Source organism: Lissotriton helveticus, chromosome 10, assembly GCF_964261635.1.
Source record: "Lissotriton helveticus chromosome 10, aLisHel1.1, whole genome shotgun sequence".
NCBI classification, from domain to species: Eukaryota; Metazoa; Chordata; class Amphibia; order Caudata; family Salamandridae; genus Lissotriton; species Lissotriton helveticus.
This window is the reverse complement of record NC_136071.1, coordinates 344,074,509-344,087,169: the sequence shown is the minus strand read 5'-3', so window position 1 is coordinate 344,087,169 and position 12,661 is coordinate 344,074,509. Positions and strand designations below refer to the sequence as shown.

At 44.4% G+C, this 12,661-nt stretch overlaps 1 protein-coding gene across 1 annotated transcript in view; it reads left to right on the top strand.

The window, feature by feature from the left end:
• Positions 1 to 12,661, top strand: part of DHX30 (DExH-box helicase 30) — a 658,531-nt gene that overhangs the window by 107,747 nt on the left and 538,123 nt on the right. The window contains exon 5 of the mRNA XM_078662529.1: positions 4,009 to 4,126. Coding sequence (XP_078518655.1) covers positions 4,009 to 4,126 — 118 coding nt within the window. The remainder of the gene's footprint in view (positions 1 to 4,008; positions 4,127 to 12,661) is intronic.

The window sequence follows — 12,661 nt, the reverse complement described above, 5'->3', positions numbered from 1 at the left end:
CAATTTTACCATATGCACACTTGGGCCCATAAATTTAATTTTCCATATTTATTCTTATTGGGTAACCTACACTCTACTACCAGTAACCCAGTTCGTTCCTACCTATTTCCTATATACCGACTTACCAATCCTTGTCGCCGGTACCTATGATCTCTATGGATCAGGGAGCTAGCTGAAAAGATAAGCAGTCACCAAAATACAATAACATTTATAATATTTGCACTCTTTATAATAACCACAGATTCAGGAAGTTTTAAAAACCTTTATCTAGTTCTCGTCAAAGTCAGAAAGCATGAAATTCACAGCGAGTAAACTATCAATGACCAAAATCATGAAAATCGTATAACCATGAAGAAAATAGATTATGCCAACCATTTAGAAATAATAATAATAATAATATCCACATTTGTAAAGCGCACAATCGCCCGTTAGGGTCTCTAGGCGCTGGGGGCCGTCGGGAAGATTAAGCAAGCTATTACCCAGAGTCACATGGTGCTGGGCTAATCTGCCGCCAGTGCCGGGGATCGAACCGTGATCCCCATATTCCGGAGTCAGTCGCCCTGGCCGCGGCGCCACACCTCTTCCCACCAAATGGGAAGGTAAGAACAGGGAACATGCTAGTAAGAAATTTCAGAAATTAGACTTGGTATAGTATCTAAAGGACGGGAAAAATAAGGAACATACTAGAATGTCACAGTTTGGGTATTTCCAGAAAGTAGAAATAACGCAAAGGAGCTTGATTTATGTTGATGAAATTTTGCAATAACCAAGAAGCTATAGGCAAGGTAAGAAAATGGAACACGCTAATAATTCAGAGCAACCACTTTAATTTGGCTAGAGGAAGGGCAAAGAAAGGGAACAACTATATTTCATGAGCAGTATTTCACCATTGACTTAAAAGATGGGTAAAAATTGAAACATGCTAGTAAAACAGCCAAAATGTAAAACTTTATTATTGGTCAGCACCAGGAGGGTAAGAAAAGGAACAATTGTGCAAATAAGACTTTAGCAGTTTCAGGATAGGACAAACAAAGGTCTCAAGCGTGTTCCCCTCCCAGATTTATATTTACATAGAACGGTGTGGAGACCAACCATGGCCACGGGTCAGTTAAGGACAGCAGGAACCCCAAGGAAATGCAGTCGCCAGTAGGCCAGCAGGTGCAGAAATAGAACCCCAGGACAGGAAAACCAGATTAGGATCAGGACAGGACCACCAAGGTAAGACCAGCACCCGCAGTTCAGTTGCAACGCCTGCGCTACACCTTCTCTGCAGCTATCAGTCAAAACCCCGATTGGATTCTCGAATTCCCCAGCAAAGTGCTTCGCCAGCACTTTAAGGTTCCCGAAACCCCGATTGGGTCTGTGAATCAGTCGGACAGAGTGCTCCGTAGCACCTCTGTTTTCGATCAGCTATTGAGTGCGTAGGGTCAGTGACAGGTCAGCTATTCGGACAAGTCAGACAAATTCTCTAGCTCAACCTAGGCTAGTTATACTGTTTTCAGGTCAGTGTACCACCCCCCAAATGTTGCAAGTGTAAGAATCCCCAATTTCGATTGGACAAAAGAGAGGACAGGTCATCACACCTCCTAGGATTTGACTTTCTCAAGCTCATAATTTGCATTTTTCAAGACCGCCCCTCGAACTTCAGATTCTCATGATGTATAACAATACATGTTCTTTTCACAAGTACAATGTATGCAACTAGGGTTCGCGAGGTGAGGTTCCCATGAGTATCTTCTCAGTCAGTCAGCTCCTTGGCAGTATTTCAAAGGTCATCTGCTTCAGGAGGCTCGCGGATCTCGCGCAGACTCCGTTTCAAGCAAAATGGAGTACAGCAGGGAACATCAGGCCATATTTCGTAATGTACCATGAAATGGAAAAGAAACAATTTTAAAACATGGAAAAAAATGAATGCACTGTATACCATGAATCACTATACTAATCCCATTATTTCATAATAACTATAGCCTTAATGATTAATGCAAAACGAACAGCATAGCAAAAGAAGCGATGCAAGCTTCAGGCACGTGAGGACACAAAGCGGGCATCTTAGTTCTACTGCGCAAGTGCAAAGAGTTTCCCACCAGAACTGCGAGTACGTCCCGTCACATGGGTATGACCGACGCATGCGCAGAAGAAATTCTCGCATAGCAGCAGCCATTTTAATCTGTAAGCGTATTAGGATTATTAAACACATAGGCAAGCATCACTCGGATACCCAAAATGTCGGAATAAGGGGTAAATTAATAAGACAAACAGGTTGATTAATGAATTAAAGTTATTCGAGGTTCTTGAATACAAGCAAGGCGCTATACGTGCGAATCCTTGCTCCATCACTCCTTCCGTCAGGTCTCCATGCTCCGTCCTCCGTGCTGCTGGCGTCTTCCGGATACTCCCCCCTCATCTGCCCGCTTCCTCTTTCTACTGTCCTGGGCGTTCTCCTATTGGTCCTGGCACTTCTCGGGGCGTTCCTGCGGGGAAGAGCAGGTCGGGTTAATTAAACGTTGCCTATCGGGTGTATTTGGTGTGTCAGCCGGCAACACGTCTCAAAAGCCTCGGGGAGGATCGGCTATGGGTGTGAAAGCGGGCTCCTCCTCACAGGGTTAAAGTCTGATACTACACCCCTGAATGCAGTCAAACTCAAAAAGTCCCACAACAACAGTTGTGAAGATCTAGGGCAAGCTGACAAGCCTAACATACACCAGCGACAAACATTGCTAATTTAGCGTGACAAAAATTATCCAGTACATTTATATGAATCTTTTTGAATTTAACTTGGTGTAATCCATTTTCCTTCCGAGAATTCCATTGTATATTTTAGCCTCATTGGATTATCGCTCAAAGTTTGTATCACCCCATTTAATTCTAGCAGTCTCTTAAAATTCCATATAATCCTTTAGGATTGGTTTTTGGAGCAGATGGAGGGAGCCAACTACTTTTTTTGTATACCAGAAGTAACTGAAATACTTCCCTGCATCACATGCAAGATACTCAGAAACGGTTAGAATGCTTCCTTTATCCAATTGATTCCCCGTGTTCTATCTTATAATTAAAATTCTTTGGAAGTCTTTTCTAATCTGCCTGCAGAAACTCAGAGCTTTCTGTATACATTCTTATTATTTGCTTCAATTAAGGGATTGTTCCATTTAATTTATCTGGGTGTGATAAATATTCTCTCCTTTTAGTCAAGTATTTGTTGCATGATGTTAACATGTAGGATGGTTAGTGAGGCCTCTGTAGCGTTCTATTCTTTATACAAAATAGCAGTAAACTCAAAAGTACTTGGGCGATTGTTTTTAGCTCTTACTTTCATGTTGGTGTCATGTTTGATTCATTAAGCAAATGAAAATCACATATTGTCAGAGTGAAGGCACCACTGTATTGTTTTATATTGGGGGATTCATAAGTTTCAACTTATTATGTCTTATTAAAAAAATATATAAAAAATATATGCTACCCCCACCCCTCATAAAGGGTATTTTGTGTCAAATCTTAATATTGCTGTAAATCTGCTGTTACTACTTATGTTGTATATAGTAAACCGATTATGTGGTGGTTCTGTCTGTAGATTTCAGAACAATTGAAAAAGGGTAGAAAATGACACACTGAGCATTGCTGTAATGACCAGAACCTGTTGCCGACCATATACATAAATTGATCTTCTGGTGGAAGGTTCTGTGTTGTTTTTCATTTCTAAAGAGTTGTCACTCCGGGAATTGTCTGATTCTGGTTGCCTCTCGTCTTAGAGTTCTAGATTCTGAATTCTCTTCATGTGTCAAAGGTATCTTAGTAACCATTACTCACAAAGGGTAGCCAGGAAAATCTATCTCAGAGGGGATCCCAGCAGCTTTGTGGAAGAACCTACTTAATCAGGAACCTATTCAAACGTTCTAAACTTATACCATCCTGGAGCAGAAAGCTATATATGCAAACTAGCTGTCAGCAGCATATTGTGGTGTGTGACAGTGGACCACTCTGTTTAACGCGTGCTCTTATCTTAATTCCCAGGTTGTCTTCCCTTGACATGGGGGATGATGCCAGCGCTCTCACTGCATTATCTCAGTTCCCGAACCCAAAGACTCTTCTGGCCAATGTCCTCCAGATTGCAACCTCCTCTTTACCCAGGGTGAGTACAAAACGTGTTTCCCTTGTGAATGGTATAAAGTGACCTGGTTCCTTGTGTTCTAACATATGTGCTGGAACTAACAGGAAAGAGTTCGACACCTGGGTCCATGCTTCTGCTTGGGTCAGCATCAGGCAGGGTGGAATAAGGCCTTTGCCTAGCCCAGGTGGAGTGTTTTCCCTGCTCAGGTGGGTTCTTGCTGATGACACAGAGTAGAAGGAGCCAGCAAACCTGCTATGCTAAGGCCAAGCGTCAATTTATTTACTGCCTTGGGAACATTCTATTCTCAAAAGTGAAGCCACTGGGGCTTTTCTGGGGAACCTCAAGTAGACATTTGTAACGCTGTTATAGAACTCAACACTACACATGTTCACTAAATACTTTTGTGAGGACATTCAAGCCCATCTAAAGGTTTTAGTTGGCCAGACAGTGCCGAGAGCTTTGTTTGAAACACCAACATAATCTGCTCCCTGACAACCACTTAGGGGTGGGATTGCTTCACAGTCTATGTAGAGCATATGTGCCTAAAACCAGTCATGCTATGAAGGGAAAATGTTACTTACACTTTAATCATCTGTTCTTAGAGTGTAGTGTTGTATAATCATCTGTTCTTAGTGTGTAGTGTTGTATATTCGCATGCTTTTCCCCGGAAGCTGCTGAAGATGACATCATTCTTCATCTTGTTGTATTCCACAATGCATACTTTTTTGTCTTCAACACTACACTCCATTTACAAAACTCATCTGCTGGGTGGAAAACAATCTGAGATGAAGTCTTTGTTCCTGGTACAATGTGGGCTAAGGATTGAGTCACAACACCTTGCAAATGTCTGTGCCCAACACTTGATGACAGGAGTATACAGAGCATGTGAATTTACAACACTACCCACTACGAACATATATAGCACTGAGATGAAGCCTACAGAACCCACCACAGGTATGTGCATTCATTAAGACTGCCTTCAGTAATGTTTTATAATATTGTGATAAATGCAGTCCTTTGATTTTTCGTTTATTATTTCGGTCGTCAATTTCACAGTTAAGAACTGATCAATTTTCATTGAGATAATCTTTCAGGTACAGAGTTACTGTAATTGCATTTTTACTGAGTATTCTATTAAAGTAATTGAATGGAATTTGAAGTAAACTTTGCTTCTGCTGGATACTTCCAACTACACATTTCTCAACTTGGAATACTCACCAAACGCCACACTGGATCGATCTGGAAACCTTTCTTAGTAGTGCTCTTGCATGCCAGTAAATGGGTGCTGTGCGTCCCCACATTTGCTCCATGCCCCCAGAAGTGACGAATCAGAGCTGCATTTAAGCGCAACCTTTGCTTGTTGACGTCCGTTCCTTACTTCTGCCAAAATAACTCTTGTGATCAAGAGAGAGAGCAGAGTTTTGTCTAGTGACAGTTTCTACTCATTATTGATCAATGACAAAATCACAAAAGCGCAGCTGGTTTTCATGCACCCTGACTCGGTCCCTGTGCCTCTGCCAGGGAAGTACACTGCAGCAGAGGTTCCATTATCTTTTTGGCTTTGACTCAGAGCAAGGGACATCCCAGGATTGGGATGATGATGGTAGCAATGAGGATGGCTTTCCCCCTCCTCATTACACAGATGCTCCCTTCTACATGGATTTGCAAGACACCAGTGGGCTTGAAACCTCTCCGGAAGTAGGTCTTGACTCACCAATTGAGCCTCCAGGGCAAGTAAGTGCCTCTTGTCAGTGGTTTTTCTGAGGGCAACGGAGGTTTTGGATTAACAGCTGCTTTCAGTTGAGACTAAAATGGACACCTTGACAGAAATGTTGCCGTCTAGGCCAGCTAGCTCTGAGCCCCTGCCCCCTTCTAAGGGTTGTACAACAGAACAACTCAGGGAAATACTTTGCATGCCTTAACCACGCATTTTTTTACAATGTTTATCTTTTTACAACTGTATGCCATTACCACGCTTTGTGTATATATGTATATATATAACAATGTACATGCGGGGGAGACCTCCCAACTTAACTTTAAATTTATGGTAAAGGCATCCGTTGTAAAAACATACATGTTGTAAAAACATGCATGCTTAAAAATGTGTAGTAAAATCACAACGTGGTCAAAACCTCATTGTAAAGGCTGTTGCCCCCTTTAAGAGGCCCTTACATTTACCTTGATGCTCGCTTGGTCGAAACCCTTTTCCTGCCCTCTTGTAAATAAACAGGTACCAGGCATCACTAACAGGCTCCTAGCGACCCTAATTTTCTTACTAAGCATGATGCTCTAGAAAACCTTGTGACTCCCGTCTTAAATAGTAAAGTGAATCCCAACTCATTCCGAACAACTCCTCTGGATAGGAAATCCAAGAGGATTGGAGCTTTCGGTAGGCATTTGCCAAATTGGAGGGGGGAGGCGAGGAGGCCCCCACTGCAGCCGCCACCGCCAGGAGTCATATTTTTGTTCTTACAGCGCCGCTGCCCCGGGACTACATCTCCCGGCAGCCTCAGCGGCGGCGCTGCCTTCTGACATCGGGACAGCGCCAGGAGGCGCCTTAAAGCAGCGCTCCGCTCCGGGATGCGGGACGCGGGCGGGACGCCGGGCGAAGCCCGGGCAAAGGGCGGGCCCTCTGTGGCCCTCCGAGGACCTGAGGAGGACGGGACGGGCCACCCCACTTGACTCTACCATAGAAGGAGGTATTGTGAAGCTTCAATTTTATAGACTATATTGACTATTCTGTCGTTTCCATCATTAACATAGACACTATGTCCATTTGGGAAGAGCTCAACGCCCTGTGTGGCACAAAGTACGCACCTGATGTTATAACCTCCCCTACTGTGGGCACTAACTGTGTTACTTCTAATGGCTTCCCATGGGACTTAACATCATCTGTATTTAAAGACCAAAAACAAGTAAACGCTTCACCCCTGGATCTCAATATTAGAGGGAAGCACGACAGCGAAATTGACAATGGGAACTATGCAAGTACACAAAATCTGTGCAACAGCCCAACATTATCTCCCTCTAAATTAATAACATCAACGCAGGACACGGCCGCGGCCAAACTAGATGACCCTGCCTTGTCTCCCCAAATGACTTTACTAACTCAAATTGAGCAACTCTTGTTAGATGTCATCTCACCCTTCGTCTTAAAAATCAATGACTTGGGGGACAGGTTGATTAGCATCGAGGAAGTAATCAAAAAGTATCCTCCTCCAAATAATAAAATGGATATATCGGCCTGCCCAAACCCTCCCACCGTCCCTGAAAAGCATAAGTCTAGTGTTTCTAAAAATGGTGACACTCAATTACAGCCTCCCTGTATACCTACCCAATAGGACACAAAGTAACTTCAAAACCCGCGTCACTAATTCATACAGTGGTTAGACCAGCTCCGGCAAGAATGCCATGTATCAACTTACCTCCAGAAGCCGCCCCATACGTATCTGTCCTCTCTGGGGTCCCTGCCCTCAGCCAGGGAACACACGAATCTCAGCAGGACCTGCTAAATAAGGTCATTTTCTGGTTACAAAAAAATAGACCTTTGCCACCTGAGCTGGATGGTGGCATCTTGAATGTTAGGAGGGTGGGGTGGTTAGGCTCGCTGCCCAAGGACATCGTTGGGGACCTGGTGTTAATTAAATTTAAAAACTTGAATATCATCCCCTATTTACGATTTCGCCCCCCCAAAGAGAAACATGGCACTATTCGAATTTGGGATTTGCACGATTTTTACCCGAGCCCCCGACATATTCAGTTACACCAATAGTCAATTAACCTTTTAGCCCTAACGGTTTTTAACTTTTGTCCAAAAATTGTATTTAAACCCCACCACTAAGAGGCCACTTACAAGTTTGAGCTAAACAGACAGGGTAGGATGTAACAGCGGATAAAGGCTTGTTTAATGCTCTTTCCTGGCTTCATAGTATGTACCCATGTCTTCTTGTTTTAGAGCTGTTCATTGAAAATGAAATTTATGCATATTGATTAGCTGATTCGATATATTTATTTAATCTTGTTTTATTAACTTTGTAATGAAATGTTATGGTGTTTATGTAACTTTATGGTGTTTATTTATATATTGACGCTTTTATGATTTTAAGCAAAAAATCGAATAAAGCTAACTGACTGACTGAGGCATACGTTTTCCTCTGCCAGTTTAGCATTGCGTTCAATAAATGATTCTTGTTTATTGGGTCACTCTACTCATGCCCTGTGGGACATGACAAGCAAGATCCTTTCGGCAGTCAGTTAAGACCTCAGTGCTTCTTTGTCCCATACAGTTCTTGATAGAAAGGACATGGATAAATCATATCTGCACAGATCTAAATACCACTGATTTCCTGGGAAAAGGGCAATCCACAGTAGTATTGTACTTTGTCGACATGCGTGGATCGTTACAGAGGATTTCTTTGATAGGGCATACCTTTTCAATGAGATGGCAGATTCTGCGTTGAAGCGCTTTAAGGAAAGTACAGGTGTGCGAGGGAAGGGCAGAAAATAAAGCAAGGAGGTCTTATATGAGTCTTGGGGAGCGTCGTTTGTTGACAGAAGGTCCATTGCCGTGAGGGGAACGGCTCAACGTAACATCGGGGACCCAAGCGCCGTGAGGTGAACGGCTGTGAGCGCCAGTACCGCGAGGGCAGGGACTTCAATCCCCAGGTGCCCCGGCGGTTCTGGTGCATAAGTGACGCCAGCGCGGCGCCCGGAGGCGCGTGAAAAGGCCGGAGCGCCGAGCGCTCAACGGGAGCGTCGTTTGTTGGCAGAAGGTCCATTGCCATGAGGGCAACGGCTCAACGTAACATCGGGGATCCAAGCGCCGTGAGGTGAACGGCTGTGAGCACCAGTACCGCGAGGGCAGGGACTTCAATCCTCAGGTGCCCCGGCGGTTGTGGCGCGTCAGTGACGCCAGCGCAGCGCCCGGAGGCGTGTGAAAAGGCCGGAGCGCTCAACGGGAGCGTCGTTTGTTGGCAGAAGGTCCATTGCCATGAGGGGAACGGCTCAACGTAACATCGGGGACCCAAGCGCCGTGAGGTGAACGGCTGTGAGCGCCAGTACCGCGAGGGCAGGGACTTCAATCCCCAGGTGCCCCGGCGGTTGTGGCGCGTCAGTGACGCCAGCGCAGCGCCAGGAGGCGCATGAAAAGGCCGGAGCGCCGAGCGCTCAACGGGAGCGTCGTTTGTTGGCAGAAGGTCCATTGCCGTGAGGGGAACGGCTCAACGTAACATCATGGACCCAAGCGCCGTGAGGTGGACGGCTGTGAGCGCCAGTACCGCGAGGGCAGGGACTTCAATCCCCAGGTGCCCCGGCGGTTGTGGCGCGTCAGTGACGCCAGCGCAGCGCCCGGAGGCGCGTGAAAAGGCCGGAACGCCTCTCACCCCGCGAGTCGCGCCCGGGAGCCGCCCGGGACAGTCTGTGGCAGAACGAGGCTGGGCTGGGCCTCAGACCCTGGCCCAAGGAAGTGGAGGTCTACTGGAACCCCATCTATTAGAGTCACAGTGAGATATGATTAACTTATGCTTGTGAACTAAGGTTGTAAATTGTACCGCTACGTATATCTCCTTACGGTTAGTGGGGGTACAATACATCTAACTCAAATTGGGAGTGACTTATAGTAAGTAGCATTATGTCATCACTAAGTGCTCCACCTGTCCTTGGTACCTTGGATAACTACTTAGTAAAAGTGGTCAAGAAAATTAATACCGAAAGACGACAGTCCTTAGGGCTAAGTAGTGAATCTTTGCCATCCATTACGTGTTCCCCCTCTCTGACTGCGCTAGGCCAAGGTGATCTTAGCATTAGTGATAATAACGATCCTCTTGTTCTGGAACTGCCCGAACCTGTCGAGTTGGACTTGGAGGCTTTACCGGATTTTATAGCACAGCATCCTCCTCCCCCTGCTCCAAGAGTGGTTAGAAATTGTAGAAAAACACAGTTGAAACGCATGGGTACCCGTTCAACAAAAAATAAAGCAGTCACACCCACTACACCTATTGAAAACTTAGAAAAGGCAGATGATACACTAGTAGGATCTAGTACTGTTAAATTGGATGATGAACAGCTCAACCAATTGGCAGCTCTGATTGATCTAAAGATAAAGGGCATCATAAAACCCTTAGTGTCTAAATTGGACCGGATGTCCGCTGAAATAAAAAGATTGGGGAGCCTCTTGGATAAACACAAGGGAGCATCAGGTGTGTCTGATGACGCTCCTGTCCTAGGTAAGGTTAGTAGTGAAAGTCCGGTTATACCCTCAGTATGTACTGCTGTCCCCATAGAGCAGAGGTCTTCAAACTGTGGGGCGCGACCCCCAGGGGGGCCCTGGAGTCCTGGCAAGGGGGTCGCGCATTCCCCAGCTTCACTAGTCTCTGCAATTCAAAATGTATGCTTTCCTTTAGAAAAAAGACAGCCCTCCCGGGAGGCGATGATTTAGATCGTTATCAGCTGCTCTCTGAATGAAATGAAAATGTAAACGTGTAAACGATGCTTGGGAGTAGTTCTGGCTTCTTTTTGTTGTTGTTAATTTGTTACTTCATTTAAATCTGTTTAAGCCCCGGGCTCAAAGAGGAAGCCTTCCTGGCAATTAGGCATAAGGACAGACGGCGAGCCACACTAGATGGTAGGGACTATATTAAAATAGTTGCCACAAGAATTCATTCAGTAAGATCTGGCTTTAATTAATCAAATCACTCCAAGCTTTGTGATAACAAAGATTTGGTTTTTGTGAGTGGAAGTGCAAAGCGTTAACAACTGGGCCTGAGAAGTGCTTGCTTTAATTTTAACTACATTTAGACAGCCCGTAGTACCCCTGAAGAGGTGTTGAAGGGACAGCTATGGAAAAAAATTGCATTACAAACTTTGGCATTATTAAAGTCTACGCTTTGAAAGCACCATTTTATCATAAAACCATTTCCACCTTTTACAGCATTCTATCTGACACTGTGTAATATAAGTATGAAATAATGACTTACATATTCGCAGTGCTTTCTGTCACAGGCTGTGACCTTGTAGCACTAATAATGCACATCACTAGTCTCCACTGAACCAACCAAGATGTAATTCTGTGGCTCTCTGGTTACATGTAGACCTCTGCAGTGCTTTAACTAATAGAGGTTTCATAATGTACTACAGTGCATTTCCCACTGAGTAACAACTTTTTTATTTATTTTCCATTTACTACCCTATTTTTATGTCGATACCTAATGGTAAAATACCTCAAAAACGTAAAGAGGACCTTATTTATGAAAATTGTTGCATCGCTGTGACAAAACAGCGAAGCAACAGTTGTTGATAGTTGTCGATGATGAAGAGTACAAGGTTCTACAAATTTTTGTCAGAAGGGGGTCCTTATGCCTAAAAAAGTTTAACAAGGGGGTCTCGACATCAAAAAGTTTGAAGACCTCTGCCATAGAGTCTCTGGTTCCTGTAGAGATATCCCCAAACACAGTCTCAAACATTCCTATTCAGGTCCCAAAAGTGACTGGTGCTACCTCGGGGGTGAAACGGGGTTCCAAGGTCCCAGAAGGGAGACAAGGCCCACACTTACAGCCCCTCAAAAAGAGAGAGTTAGCTTTAAACTTACCAGTTGAGGCTTGCCCCCACACCATTATTCTTGCCAATGTCCCGAAAATTAAGGAGGGTCAAAACGAACACTGGTCTTCGTTAAAAAATAAAACACTTTTCTATTTGTCTAGTAAAACAGGTTTGGGAGAATACCTGGAAGATAATATTTTAATGGTTAGAAGGGTCATTTGGTTGGGCAACACTAACAAAAGCCTAGTGGGAGACTGTGTGGTCGTAAGCATTAGAGCTCCAAGGTTGGTAGAGTATATACTGAGACAGGCGGGGTCATCTAGAATTGAAAGAGATTATGTAAATCTCCTCCCCCTGGGCATCTTTTACCCACCACCTCAGAGCATGCAAGTGAATAGTAATTTAGGCAAAAGGAGATTACCCTATGACTTCACTGTCCCCGTTCTAAATAGATTTGATACTTTTTCAAATCTGGACGACAATGAATGACTAGGTAGTCAAAAAATCAATCTTGCTCCTCTTGTCGAGATTAATGTCCATGATGCCATGACAACGGTAGAACCTATAGGCTCCAGGGATCCTAATATATCCATAATGGCAGAAACTCCAGGTTATCGAGACCGCTCTCTAAAATTAATGACCTGGAACGTAGCTGGTCTTAAAAATAAGTTTAATGATCCAGCATGGAGGGAGTTTATTAATATGCACGATATAATAGGCCTTCAGGAAACGTGGGACACGGGTGACATCTTGAGCCTGGATGGTTACGCGTGTTACCACATTCCTGCGGTCAAATCTCACATGGGGAGGCCGAAGGGTGGCTTGGTCATCCTAATTGCAGCCACTATCCAAGGGGTATATACCCAACTAGACACCGGTTCTCGGAATATTCTGGCTGTACAAATTTGTTTAAGTGGGGTGGGAAGGTTCTTAATAGTTCATTTTTATAATTCGTATGATAGAGTAACCAAGACCGAGCACCTGGGTATTTTAAATTTGTTTTGGGAAAATTACAAGGAG